The sequence below is a fragment of the Anolis sagrei genome, chromosome 4 (assembly GCF_037176765.1).
Source record: "Anolis sagrei isolate rAnoSag1 chromosome 4, rAnoSag1.mat, whole genome shotgun sequence".
In the NCBI taxonomy this organism is placed as follows: domain Eukaryota; kingdom Metazoa; phylum Chordata; class Lepidosauria; order Squamata; family Dactyloidae; genus Anolis; species Anolis sagrei.
This window is the reverse complement of record NC_090024.1, coordinates 125,844,978-125,860,040: the sequence shown is the minus strand read 5'-3', so window position 1 is coordinate 125,860,040 and position 15,063 is coordinate 125,844,978. Positions and strand designations below refer to the sequence as shown.

The 15,063-nt window shown below is 42.9% G+C and overlaps 1 protein-coding gene across 1 annotated transcript in view; it reads left to right on the top strand.

Annotated features, from left to right (window-relative positions):
• LOC132772756 (protein FAM163A-like) overlaps positions 1-13,776 on the top strand; it is a 158,929-nt gene extending 145,153 nt beyond the window's left edge. The window contains exons 3-5 of the mRNA XM_060771619.2: positions 5,913-5,935; positions 8,419-8,533; positions 12,384-13,776. Of these exons, the coding sequence (XP_060627602.1) occupies positions 8,441-8,533; positions 12,384-12,794 (504 nt within the window). The 5' untranslated portion in view covers positions 5,913-5,935; positions 8,419-8,440 and the 3' untranslated portion in view covers positions 12,795-13,776. The remainder of the gene's footprint in view (positions 1-5,912; positions 5,936-8,418; positions 8,534-12,383) is intronic.
• Positions 13,777-15,063: the final 1,287 nt, after the last annotated feature.

Genomic DNA, 15,063 nt, shown 5'->3' with positions numbered 1-15,063 from the left:
TATTGTTTCCTATGAGATATATCATGGTTCATAGATTCAGCAGAAGACCATCAGATAGAATATTTGATGTCTGTAAAAAAATCCAGAGTTTTTAAAAGTTACTCTCATGGATTCATGGATTCTCAGGCAACATGAGGTTTTGAAACCTGTAGACCAAATAATAATAATAATAATAATAATAATAATAATAATAATGGAGCCCCCGGTGGCACAGTGGGTTAAACCGCTGAGCTGCTGAGCTTGTTGAGCTTGTATGATAATAATAATAATAATAATAATAATAATAATAATAATAATAGGGCCCCTTGTGGCACAGTGGGTTAAACCGCTGAGCTGCTGAGCTTGTTGAGCTTGTATAATAATAATAATAATAATAATAATAATAATAATAATAATAATAGGGCCCCTGGTGGCACAGTGGGTTAAACCGCTGAGCTGCTGAGCTTGTTGACCAATAGGTCGCAGGTTCGAATCCGGGGAGCAGTGTGAGCTTCCACTGTCAGCCCCAGCTTCTGCCAACCTAGCAGTTCGAAAACATGTAGATGTGAGTAGATGAAAAGGTACCGCTCCGGCAGGAAGGTAACAGTGCTCCATGCAGTCATGCTGGCCACATGATCTTGGAGGTGTCTACGGACAACGCTGGCTCTTCGGCTTAGAAATGGAGATAAGCACCACACTCCAGAGTCGGACACAACTGGACTTAATGTCAGGGGGAAACCTTTACCTTTACTTTAGACCAAATGAACTACACTTTCCAAACTCTGGTACATCTGAATGTATTTTCGCATCTTCCTAGTAACGATTGTGAATTTTGTTGAACCTTAAAACTAAGCATCACATCACATCTGATCTTATGTATTTTATTGTTTATGTTTTTTAATTGCTTGTATTGTTGTTTTATTGCTTGTATTGTTGTGTTTGGGCTCGGCCTCATGTAAGCCGCACCGAGTCCCTTGGGGAGATGGTAGCGGGGTACAAATAAAGTGTTGTTATTATTATTATTATCATTGGAAGCTAAATATGGTCAACCACAATTCAAGAGAGATATTGACAAGCTGGAATGTGTCCAGAGGAGGGCGACTAAAATGATCAAGGGTCTGGAGAACAAGCCCTACAAGGAGTGGCTTAGGGAACTGGGCATGTTTAGCCTGAAGAAGAGAAGGCTGAGAGGAGATATGATAGCCATGTATAAATATGTGAGAGGACGCCACAGAGAGGAGGGAGCAAGCTTGTTTTCTACTTCCTTGCAGACTAGGACATGGAACAATGGCTTCAAACTACAAGAGAGGAGATTCCATCTGAACATGAGGAAGAACTTCCTGACTGTAAGAGCCGTTCAGCAGTGGAACTCTCTGCCCCGGAGTGTGGTGGAGGCTCCTTCTTTGGAAGCTTTTAAGCAGAGGCTGGATAGCCCTCTGTCACGGGTGATTTGAATGCAATATTCCTGCTTCTTGGCAGGGGGTTGGACTGGATGGCCCATGAGGTCTCTTCCAACTCTTTGATTCTATGATAACCCTGGATAGGAGACTACTACTGTAGGAACTGGCAAAATTGCCTCTGAATATTACTTGCATAGGTAACCCTATGAAATTCATGGGGTTGCCATAAGTTGATAGGAGACTTAAAGGCACACACACATAGTTATTTTGAGCAGCTTTGGAAACTTTAGGTGAGGTAAAGATCCTTCAGAAACATAGATATGTACATACATACTGACCATATTGGTGTTTTATATGAAGATTTCCAGATTGCTGAACTGTTAACATGGATAGGAAGCCTACAATCCATGAAAGCCCATTATCGGAACAAGATTGCTTTCTCCTGTTCTACAGATGAGAACATAAACCAGTAGGTTCAAAGTACAAAAGAGAGAGGGAGATTCCACGTAAACAATAGAAAGAACAGCAATCCAGCAATGGAGGGCCTGTTTTGAAGGATGATAGTACCCTACTCTTACACGAGTTCAGAAACCGAGGCATGAAATGGGCAATAATCAACAGTCCGAGGTCAAGAAGCCATAAATCAGAACAAAGTCCAAGTAGAAAAGTCAGTGAGCAGTCCAAGGGTCATAAATCTAAGATGTATAACAGCAGGGTCTAGGAGTCACAAGGAAGACTAATGTTGCTTTCAGTACAGCCAGGAAAACAACAACCATCCTTTATAAAACTTTTGCTCAGCCTATGTCCCCATGTCAGCTGTGAAGAGAGAGGGGGCCAGGGGACAGTTCCACCTTGTCTCCTGTGCTATGCTTATAATATAATACTAGCCATCCCCTGCCACGCGTTGCTATGGCCCAGTCTGGTGATCTGGAAAATAAAGTAATGCGAAAGTGTTGGTTTCTAATGTATGTAATTTCTTTATGTTTATAGGTAAACAGTATTTCTAGTTGTTTCTTTGTTAGTGTTGATGTTGAGATTGTCTGGTTTGCCCACTCTGGAATATGCAACATATCATTGTCCTTCTTTAGGGATCCCTTTCAAATCTATGATACTATATCTCTGTGTGTGTAAATCATATATATCTATCTATATCTATAGCTGGATGGCTCTTTTTCAGGAGGGCTTTGATTATGTTTTCTTGCCCTGGTGAAGCGAGTTGGACTGGATGGCCTTAAGTATTTTTTGTTGGTCATGGGGGTTCTGTGTCGGAAGTTTGCCCCAATTCTGTCGTTGGTGGGGTTCAGCATGCTCTTTGATTGTAGGTGAACTATAAATCCCAGTAACTACAACTTCGAAATGTCAAGGTCTATTTCCCTCAAACTCAATCTGTGTTCATATTTGGGCATATGGAATATTCAGATCCATTATTGTTTGAGTCCACAATGCTCTCTGGATGTAGGTGAATTACAACTCTCAAACTCAAGGTCAATGCCCACCAAACCCTTCTAGTGTTTTCTCTTGGTCATGGGAGTCCTGTATGCCACGTTTGGTTCAATTCCATCATTGGTGGAGTTCAGAATGCTCTTTGATTGTAGGTGAACTATAAGTCCCAGCAACTACAACTCCCAAATGACTAAATCAATTTTTTTGAGTGAGGTCACTCCTTGGGTTAGTAGGTGTGTTGTGGCCAAATTTGGCGGCAATTGATCCAGTGGTTTTTGAGTTATGTTAATCCCACAAACAAACATTACATTTTTATTTATATAGATGATACAGTCAAATACATGTGTATTCTTTTTAAAATTGGTGTTATTATAATATAATATAATATTATATTATATTATAATATTATATATTGTATATACATATAATATTTATAATATTATAATGTAATACAATATAATACAATATAATATACTAATAATATGATATTATAATTATATATTTTACATTACATGTAATATTACTAATAATATTACAATACAATGGTATAGTACAATATAGTAATATATAATACAGATATTGCACTATGCTAATAATATAATATATTGTATGTATATATATCTTGTAAGCCGCTCTGAGTCCCCTTCGGGGTGAGAAGGGCAGCATATAAATGTCATAAATAAATAAAATAAAAATTCAAGGCAACATAGGCAACTATTTGATGCCTTAAGACAAGGTACAATTAAAATAAACATTTTAAAATAGAATTTCAAATACATTAAAATTTGTAAAACTTTTAAAACAATACCTTCCCTATTAATCACGCTATCCACAATCACAATCCGGGCTGTTCCAATAGTCATTCCATGTAATTCCATATTTATCTATTGTACAAGTTCTGCAAAGGCTTGATCACAAAGCCACATTTTCACTTTCTTACGGAAGGTCAGGAGGGAGGTGGTTGTGTCTAAGGACTGCATTAAGCACTGCACTCTCTCCTTTTGCTGTATTGGAGGAGGACTGTTCATCAGACTGAATTGCTAAAGGAGGATTCACTGCTGTAAGCCTTCTTCATCTTCTAAGGAAGATGAATTCTCCAGGTGTGGGATAGACGCCATCTGACAGAAGTTATTTGGTTGGACTGGATGTTGCTTGAGGTTCTGTCCAACTATCCTTCCACTATTCTGTGGTTTTGGAAACAATCTTTAAAATAAAGATAGATTTCAGTTGGGAAGTTTGTGGAACAAAAAGAAATGCTGTTCCAGAATGCCACTTGGTCTTGCCTGCATGAATAGATGTCCTGGAAAAGTTTTTAGGAAATGCCAAGCAGTTTCTGAGTCTCATAGAGCCCCCAGTGGTGCAATGGGTTAAACCAGTGTTTCTCAACCTGGGGGTCGGGACCCCTGGGAGTCTCGCGAAGGAGTGTCAGAGGGGTCGCCAAAGACCATCAGAAAACACAGTATTTTCTGTTGGTCATGGGGGTTCTGTGTGGGAACTTTGGCCCAATTCTATCATTGGTGGGGGTCAGAACGCTCCTTGATTATAGGTGAACTATAAATCCCAGCAACTACAACTCCCAAATGTCAAAGTCTATTTTCCCTAAACCCCATCAGTGTTCACATTTGGGCATATTGAGTATCCATGCCAAGGTTGGTTCAGATCCATCGTTGTTTGAACTCACAGTGCTCTCTGGAGATAGGCAAACTACAACTCCCAAACTCAAGGTCTATGCCCACCAAACCCTTCCAGTATTTTCTGTTGGTCATGGAAGTTCTGTGTGTCAAGTTTGGTTCAATTCTATTGTTCAATGTATTGTCGAAGGCTTTCATGGCCAGAATCACTGGGTTGTTGTAGGTTTTTTCGGGCTGTATGGCCATGGTCTAGAGGCATTCTCTCCTGACGTTTTGCCTGCATCTATGGCAAGCATCCTCAAAGGTAGTGAGGTCACTACCTCTGAGGATGCTTGCCATAGATGCAGGCGAAACGTCAGGAGAGAATGCCTCTAGACCAGGGGTCCCCAAACTACAGCCCGGGGGCCGGATACGGCCCTCCAAGGTCATTTACCCGGCCCTCGCTCCGGGTCAACCTGAGTCTGAAATGACTTGAAAGCACACCACCACCACCACAACAACAATCATATCTTATCAGCCAAAAACAGGCCCACACTTCCCATTGAAATACTAATAAGTTTATATTTGTTAAAATTGTTCTTCATTTTAATTATTGTATTGTTTTAAAGTGTTTTTTCCCCACTACGAATAAGATATGTGCAGTGTGCATAGGAATTCATTCATATTTTTTTTAATTATAATCCGGCCCTCCAACAGTTTGAGGGACTGTGATTTGGGTCTCTGTTTAAAAAGTTTGAGGACCCCTGGTCTAGAGGCATTCTCTCCTGACGTTTTGCCTGCATCTATGGCAAGCATCCTCAGAAGTAGTGAGGTCATTACCTCTGAGGATGCTTGCCATAGATGCAGGTGAAACGTCAGGAGAGAATGCCACTAGACCATAGCCATACAGCCCGAAAAAACCTACAACAACCCAATTCCATTGTTGGTGGGGTTCAGAATGCTCTTTGTTTACAGGTTAACTATAAATCCCAGCAACTACAACTCCCAAATGACAAAATCAATCCCCCCGCCAACCCCACCAGTATTCAAATTTGGGCATACTGGGTATTTGTGCCAAATTTGCTCCAGTGAATGAAAATACATCCTGCAGATCATTATTTACATGGCGATTCATAATGTTAGGGTTATGGTTGGGGGTCACCACAACATGAGGAACTGTATTAAGGGCTCGCACCATTAGGAAGGTTGAGAACCACTGGGTTAAACCCTTGCGCCGGAAGAATTGGTGATCGATGGGTCATTGGTTTGAATCTGGGGAGAGCAGGTTGAGCTTCTCCTGTGGGCTCCAGTTCACTATGTGGAGACATGAGAGAAGCCTCCCACAACAATGGTAAAAACATCTGGGCGTCCCCTAGGCAACGTCCTTGCAGACCGCCAATTCTCTCACACCAGAAGTGACTTGCAGTTTCTCAGGTCTCTCCTTTATCTATCGTATTTCCTTCTCTTTTCTGTCTTGCAGGTCCAACATACTCTTCACTGAACGTAAGTCCCCTTAATCATTTCAAATCTGCGTTGCCTTTCATTTTATTCTCCTGTATATTTCTTAATGCTTGCAGTTGTTAGCCAATGCATCATAGGGGTCTGTCTCTTAGACTGAGACTCTGGGAGACCAGGGTTTGTATCTCTATTCAGATTGGGAGGACTTGAGTGTGTGACACTCTCTCAGCATAAGAGGAAGGCAACAGAAACTTCCCCTTCTTGCGAAGATAACTCTAGGATAAAATCTCAGAGTAAGTCATGGGATGCTTTGGTGAGTTGCAAACTGGACATGATGGCCATAAGTAAATGGAAATTTAAAAATATTTTTAAAGATGATAAAATTTATTAAAATCAGCACACTGTTTCCCTTACTGGAGAGCTCTATACCACCAAGGCACAACCATCCCAGCATAAGTGTGTGTGTTGTGGGTTTATTTATATATCGTGTCAGGCAACCCAACTGTTGTATTACATTTTTGACAGAACAAATAAACAAACATACAAAAGACACAGAGTTTGCAAGCTTGGTAGTTGATTAAATATCCTTTGACCAGTAGCTGGCCACTTGGAGTGCCTCTGGTGTTGCTGGAAGGAGGTCCTCCATTGTGCATGTGGCAGGGCTCAGGTTGCATTGCAGCAGATGATCTGTAGTTTGCTCTTCTCCACACGCGCATGTCGTGGATTCCACTTTGTAGCCCCATTTCTGCATCTTGTGGTACCAGAGCACAGTCTGTTCATGCCTTCCAAGTTGCCCAGTTTTCTGTGTGCCCAGGGGGGGAGTCTCTCATTGGGTATCAGCCATTGATTGAGGTTCTGGGTTTGAGCCTGCCACTTTTGGACTCTCGGTTGCTTAGGTGTTTCAGCAAGTGTCTCTGAAGATCTTAGAAAATTATTTATTGATTTACGTTGTTGACGTGCTGGCTGATGCCCAAACAAGGGATGAGCTGGAGATGTCTCTGCCTTAGTCCTTTCACTATTGGCTGCTACTTCCCGGCGGAGGTCAGGTGGTGCAATACCGGCTAAGCAGTGTAATTTCTCCAGTGGTGTAGGGCGCAGACACCCCGTGATAATGCGGCATGTCTTATTAAGAGCCACATCCACTGTTTTAGTGTGGTGAGATGTGTTCCACACTGGGCATGCGTATTCAGCGGCAGAGTAGCATAGCACAAGGGCAGATGTCTTCACTGTGTCTGGTTGTGATCCCCAGGTTGTGCCAGTAAGCTTTCGTATGATATTGGAGCTGGAGATGTCTCTGCCTTGGTCCTTTCACTATTGGCTGCTACTTCCCGGCGGATGTCAGGTGGTGCAATACCGGCTAAGCAGTGTAATTTCTCCAGTGGTGTAGGGCGCAGACACCCCATGATAATGCGGCATGTCTCATTAAGAGCCACACCCAATGTTTTAGTGTGGTGAGATGTGTTCCACACTGGGCATGCATACTCAGCAGCAGAGTAGCATAGCGCAAGGGCAGATGTCTTCACTGTATCTGGTTGTGATCCCCAGGTTGTGCCAGTCAGCTTTCGTATGATATTGGAGCTGGAGATGTCTCTGCCTTGGTCCTTTCACTATTGGCTGCTACTTCCCGGCGGATGTCAGGTGGTGCAATACCGGCTAAGCAGTGTAATTTCTCCAGTGGTGTAGGGCGCAGACACCCCGTGATAATGCGGCATGTCTCATTAAGAGCCACACCCACTGTTTTAGTGTGGTGAGATGTGTTCCACACTGGGCATGCATACTCAGCAGCAGAGTAGCATAGCGCAAGGGCAGATGTCTTCACTGTGTCTGGTCGTGATCCCCAGGTTGTGCCAGTAAGCTTTCGTATGATATTGTTTCTAGCACCGACGTTTTGCTTGATATTCAGGCAGTGCTTCTTGTAGGTCAGGGCACGGTCCAGAGTGACTCCCAGGTACTTGGGTGCGCTGCAATGCTCCAGTGGGATTCCTTCCCAGGTGATCCTCAGAGCTCGGGATGCTTGTCTGTTCTTGAGATGAAAAGCACATGTCTGTGTTTTAGATGGATTAGGGATCAGCTGGTTTTCCCTGTAGTAGGCAGTAAGAGCACCTAGAGCTTCGGAGAGCTTCTGTTCAGCCATCTCAAAGCTCCCTGCTTGAGCAGTAATGGCACGATCATCAGCATCAGTGTTGTGGGTGAAGATGCTAGAAGATTAAGACTCCCAAGGGTGGCAGAAATATTATTGGGGTCGGATAGAACTTAGATCTGTGGTTCTCAACCTGTGAGTCCCCAGATGTTTTGGCCTTCAACTCCCAGAAATCCCAACAGCTGGTAAACTGGCTGGGATTTCTGGGAGTTGTAGGCCAAAACACCTGGGGACCCACAGGTTGAGAACCACTGACTTAGAGGCTGAAAAAAGAAGACAGTACAAAGCATGCTGAGTATAGAGTGAAGAGGCTGAAATAGTAGGGAGGGTCCCACAATTGTTATTTGAGTATCTTGAGTTTAACTGGTTATATTTGATGTTTTTGTAGAGTTTGATGGAGAATCGGTCGGATGACAGCAGGAACTGTTGTAATCACTGGCGGAATACTAGCAACAGTAATCTTACTGTGTATAATCGCTGTTCTCTGCTATTGTAGGCTACAGGTAAGGAACTATGCTCCTATAATTCAGTTCCCTTCTTCAATTTGAGATGTAACATAGAAGCTAAGAAGGCTTGCAAGCCCACAGACTGTTAAGTACCTCTTCCTTTAGGTCCACATGAGAACCAAGGTATAGGCTTCACGAGATCACATGGGATTATGAGGTTACGACAGGAGCAGGATTCAAAACGATCTTGACAGATTAGAGAGATGGGCCAAAACTAACAAAATGAAGTTCAACAGGGACAAATGCAAGATACTCCACTTAGGCAGGAAAACGAAATGCAAAGATACAGAATGAGGGAGGCCTGGCTCAAGAGCAGTACGTGTGAAAAAGATCTTGGAGTCCTCGTGGACAACAAGTTAAACATGAGCCAACAATGTGATGTGGCGGCTAAAAAAGCCAATGGGATTTTGGCCTGCATCAATAGGAGCATAGTGTCTAGATCTAGGGAAGTCATGCTACCCCTCTATTCTGCTTTGGTTAGACCACACCTGGAATATTGTGTCCAATTCTGGGCACCACAATTCAAGAGAGATATTGACAAGCTGGAATGTGTCCAGAGGAGGGCGACTAAAATGTTCAAGGGTCTGGAGAACAAGCCCTATGAGGAGCGGCTTAAGGAGCTGGGCATGTTTAGCCTGAAGAAGAGAAGGCTGAGGGGAGATATGATAGCCATGTATAAATATGTGAGAGAAAGCCACAAGGAGGAGGGAGCAAGCTTGTTTTCTGCTTCCTTGGAGACTAGGACGCGGAACAATGGCTTCAAACTACAAGAGAGGAGATTCCATCTGAACATGAGGAAGAACTTCCTGACTGTGAGAGCTGTTCAGCAGTGGAACTCTCTGCCCCAGAGTGTAGTGGAGGCTCCTTCTTTGGAAGCTTTTAAACAGAGGCTGGATGGCCATCTGTCAGTGGTGATTTGAATGCAGTATTCCTGCTTCTTGGCAGGGGGTTGGACTGGATGGCCCATGAGGTCTCTTCCAACTCTATGATTCTATGATTCTATGAGTAGGAAGCTGAAGGGCCTTGATCCAGGAAGGGAGAGAAGGATAATAGAAGAGAATAACTAATAACTTCATGGATGGTGCCACTGGGAATGATTTGGCTTCATTGACCATGAAACCAAATCCATGTCACATTTGGCACGGCAATGAGACGGGACAACGTTTTTATCAAGGAGACACTATGAATTTATATTTATTGATTTGTTTAGTTTTTATTATATGTTATGTTTTTAATTATATTTATGATCTTGTAAACATTGAATTTTACCCTGTTAACCGCCTTGAGTCACCTACGGGCTGAGAAAGGCGGTATACAAATACAGTAAATAAATAAAGTGGCAGCATTGAAGTAGAAGAAATGATTTGGACAATCTAAGGCGGGGGTCCTTAAACTAAGGGCCGGGGGCCGGATACGGCCCTCCAAGGTCATTTATCCGGCCCTTGCTCAGGGTCAACCTAAGTCTGAAACGCCTTGAAAGCACACAATACCAACAATCCTATCTCATCAGCCAAAAGCAGGCTCACACTTCCCACTGAAATACTAATAAGTTTATATTTGTATAAATTGTTCTTCATTTTATTGTATTGTTTTAAAGTGTTTTTTGTACTACAAATAAGATATGTGCAGTGCGCATAGGAATTCATTCATGTTTTTTTCAAATTATAATCTGGCCCTCCAACAGTTTGAGGGACTGTGACCTGGCCCTCTGTTTGAAAAGTTTGAGGAGCTTGATCTAAGGCATCTTGCAAGGAGCTCCACTGGCTGCCATTTATTTTCCAGTCCCAATTCAAGGTGCAGGTTATCACCTATAAAGCCCTAAACGGTTTGGGACCTGCCTACCTTCGTGACCGTATCTCTCTCCATGAACCATCTCGGGCCCTCCGTTCTTCTGGGGAGGCCCTTCTTTTGCCCCCGCCAGTCTCCCAGACTCGCTTGGTGAGTACAAGGAAGAGAGCTTTTTCCTCTGTGGCTCCCTGACTCTGGAACTCACTTCCTGGAGAGATTAGGAAAGCCCCTATTTATTTATTTATTTATTTATTTCGCGCATTTCTACCCCGCCCTTCTCAACCCCCAAAGGGGGTTCGATGCCAACACATTAGGATAAAACATATATAAACAGCAATTATAAAACAATTAAAACAATCAATTATACATCACAATCAATAAAACCAATCTAATGCTCAACGTTCGCCAGCTCAGAATCCGTGAGTTCATTCCAAATTATCAAATCCTATCAATTCTAGTCGTCGTTGTCTTTTGTCTATCTGCCAGATTACCCAAAGACCTGGTCCCAAATCCATGTTTTTAGTTTCCTTCTAAAAGAGAGGAGGGATGTCGATGACCTAATTTCCCCGGGGAGTGAATTCCACAGGTGAGGGGCCACCACTGAGAAGGCCCTGCTCCTCGTCCCCACCAATCTCATTTGTGATAGAGGTGGGGCCGAGAGCAGTGTCTTAAACTCCGAGGTGGGGAGTTTATACCCTAGAAAGGTTTCTACCCTAGAAACCTTTAAAAAGAACCTCAAAACCTGGCTCTTCCACTACGCATTTGATGAGTAGATCTACATCCTCATACTAGTGTTTAGTTTAACTGCTTTTGTTATTGGAGCGCATTCCCCCCATAGGAAAGTTTTGCTCCACGACCTCCACTAAAACGAGCTCTCCTCCGCAAATAATCTGTCCTTGTTTATCTCGTGTTTATCTCGCCTGAGTTTTTAATCTGTTTCCACCCAATTTTCTTTTATCTATTACATGTAGCTCGCCCATGTTACCGTGATTGTGTTTATTGTAATTTTATATTGCTATGTTGTCTTTTGTTTGATGTAATTGCGTTATTATTGTTTATTATTTGCGTTTTTGGTTTTGTTTTATTTCATGTAATTGTTGTTTTGGGCTTGGACTCATGTAAGCCGCACCGAGTCCCCATCGGGGAGATGGAGCGGGGTACAAATAAAGTTTTATTTATTTATTTATTTATTTGTCGTGTTAGGGCAACCAGTCAATTATATTATATTTCTAACAGAACAAAGCAAACAAACAGAGAAAATACAAAATTTGTGAGTTTGGTAGTTGATTAAATGTCCTTTGACCAGTACCTGGCCACTTGGAGTGCCTCTGATGTTGCCGCAAGAAGGTCCTCCATTGTGCATGCGGCAGGGCTCAGGTTGCATTGCAGCAGGTGGTCAGTGGTTTGCTCCTCTCCACACTCACATGTCGAGGATTCCACTTTGTAGGCCCATTTCTGAAGGTTGGCTCTGCATCTTGTGGTGCCAGAGCACAGTCTGTTCAGCGCCTTCCAGGTCGCCCAGTCCTCTGTGTGCCCAGGGGGGAGTCTCTCATTTGGTATCAGCCATTGGTTGAGGTTCTGGGTTTGAGGCTGCCACTTTTGGACTCTCGCTTGCTGAGGTGTTCCAACGAGTGTCTCTGTAGATCTTAGAAAACTATTTCTAGATTTAAGTCGTTGATGTGCTGGCTGATACCCAAACAGGGGATGAACTGGAGATGTCTATGCCTTGGTCCTTTCACTATTGGCTGCTACTTCCCGGCGGACGTCAGGTGGTGCAATACGAGCTAAACAGTGTAATTTCTCCAGTGGTGTAGGGCAGAGACACCCTGTGAGCCACATCCACTGTTTTAGTGTAGTGAGATGTGTTCCACACTGGGCATGCATACTAAGCAGCAGAGTAGTAGCACAGCCAAGGGCAGATGTCTTCACTGTATCTGGTTGTGATTCCCAGGTTTAAATAAAGATTATTGTTGTTGTTGTTGTTGTCGTTGTAGCCAAATGACATTTTTTTTGTAAATTGCATTTTTGCGTTCTAACCCAAGATATTTCCCCTCTTTAGTATTACTGCTGCAAGAAAGATGAATCTGATGAAGAGGAAGAGGAGGAAGAGGAGGAGGAGGAGGGAGAGGGGGAGACTGACCTTCCCCCTCATTCCCACTACGTCATGTGCAACGCTTGCAACTCTCGTATCATGGACGGGCAGGGCAACCCCTCCTTTCCACCTCATGAGCTTAACAAGCAGGGCACTCGGAACTATTGCCCCACCTGCTCCCCCTCTGGCTCCCCCTTTTATATACGGACCGCTGACATGGTGCGAAACGGGGGCGAGAGGATCACCTATACACCCATGTGCTGCAAGGAAATGGGACTGCCCATCAAAATGGCAACCTTCCAGAGTTACCCGGTGACTCACCACTGCATCATACGCGAGACCTTTACAAACCCGAGGGCTTTTAGTACAGAAGTATGATCACAGTCTATCACTTTCATAGGGTGCTTCAGGGTGTGCCCCCCTTTCGGTGATGGGGATTTTAATTCTGAAACTCTTTGGGCAAAAAATGGAACCCGTGTCCAAGACCTACCATTGCAACAAGGCTTTCATTCACAGGGAAAGAAGTTAACATTGCTACCATGGTGGTCCAACTTGGTCATTTTTAACCCGCAACCAGGGGGTCTTGTATCCAATGAGACAGTCTTATCTAAGGAGGGCTATGTACAGTACAAACTAACTAACTTGCATTTAAAAACTCTTGCAATTCCACTTTTCACAAGCATCTTTGGTATCTACACTTAATAAGCCCTATTTGTCTGTCTTTCCAAAGCAACGCCCACTGGCCTTCTCTGACTGATGATGGGAGCACGTACAAGTTAGTCAATACAGTTCCTAGAAAGTTTCATGCCCAGCATGGATAGTAATATTGGCCTCACTTACAATGGGAGTTAGGGACAAGGATGGTAGTCACGTCTCATGGTCTGCTAAGGAAGTAGAGTGAAGGAAAGGAGGGATGAGATAGCCTGATTATTCCTTTATTATATCTGTTATAAACTGAATATTATCAGTATAGAATGTAAAATATGGTGACCAGTTCTGCTTATTTCACTCACAAGCACATATATACAAAAGATAAATGGAGGAGTCAGAGAAGCGGGGAGATGAGGAAGTGTTAAGTCACTAGCCATCTGTTCCCCCAAATTCTCCCCAATTCCTTAACACTCACAATCTTTTTTAAATAGATGGAATACTGATGTTTAAAACCTACACAACAATGAAATAGCTAAAGCTTTGTTAGGTTTCTCTTGCACTTCACCCCCCTCCCTAGTGTTCAGAGCCCTTATATGGGGCTGACTACAGATGTATGTTCTGATAAGATAGCATATAAGGTATTACTTGTACAAAAGTGTCCTGGTATGGAATATGTAAGAGGACTGCAATCCACATTTCTAATGAGAAGAGGTGGTGGTAGTGGTGGTGGTGGTGGTGGTGGTGGTGGTAGTGGTGGTGGTGGTGGTGGTGGTGGAGGAGGAGGAGGAGGAGGAGGAGGAGGAGAAGAAGAAGAAGAAGAAGAAGAAGAAGAAGAAGAAGAAGAAAGGCCAGATTTCAAGTGAGTGGTAAAGCCGATCCTAAGTTTGAATGTATCGTGACATGTTGGGACAAGATAATAGTGTGCACTTTTAAAGAACTCTTTGGACCCATAGCGGAAAATGTACTGTACTGCTTCATGAATTTATTGGTTGATAACTTCTGCAGCGTCACCCTTTGCTATCTGTGTGTTCATGTGTTTCAATGAGTAATCGTTTGATCTTCTACGAAGAGTGTCCAAAGGTTTTCCTGTACCAGTTTGGCATGGAGGGTTTCTTGGTTTGTGAAATCGTCTCTCCAGAGTTGGACAATATATTAATAAGCACAGTGGTTCCCTATTCTGTAGAGCAGGGGTCCTCAAACTAAGGCCCTCGGGCCAGATACGACCCTCCAAGATTATTTTCCCGGCCCTCGCTTAGGTTCAACCTGAGTCTGAAACAAGTTGAAAGCACACAAAAGCAACAGCAATTCTATCTCATCAGTCAAAAGCAGGCCCACACTTCCCATTGAAATGCTAATAAGTTTATATTTGTTAAAATTATTCATTTTAATTATTGTATTGTTTTAAGTGTTTTTGCACTACAAATAAGATATGTGCAGTGTTCATAGGAATTAATTCATGTTTTTTTCAAATTATAATCCGGCCCTCCAACAATTTGAGGGACTGGCCCTCAGTTTTAAAAGTTTGAGGACCCCTGCTATAAAGCTTTTGAATGTGGATTGGAATCAATCCTAAGTCCTAAAGATGTATTTTTCTATCTGAGTGGGACATTTATGAGCAAATCGACACTGCCTTAAACAGTCACAAATACTTGAAAATCAAGTATGGCAGTGCCTGATGGGAATCAGAGTTGAATTATTTATGTGGAGTACATGAAATTATTCTTTTTTTTTTTTTTTTTGGATTATACTTCTACCCAATATGTACCATATATTCCGGCATATAAGACGACTGGGTGTATTAGATGACCCGCAACTTTTCCAGTTAAAATATAGAGTTTGGGATATACTCGCCGTATAAGACTACCCCTCTTCCAACACACACCAACTAAAAATTTATAAAGCATCAGATTTGATTTCAATATGCTAATTTTCCTATTACCGTACCTCCTTCTCTGCCTCTCAGCTCTAGCACATGCGTGTCTGCACCACATCACTG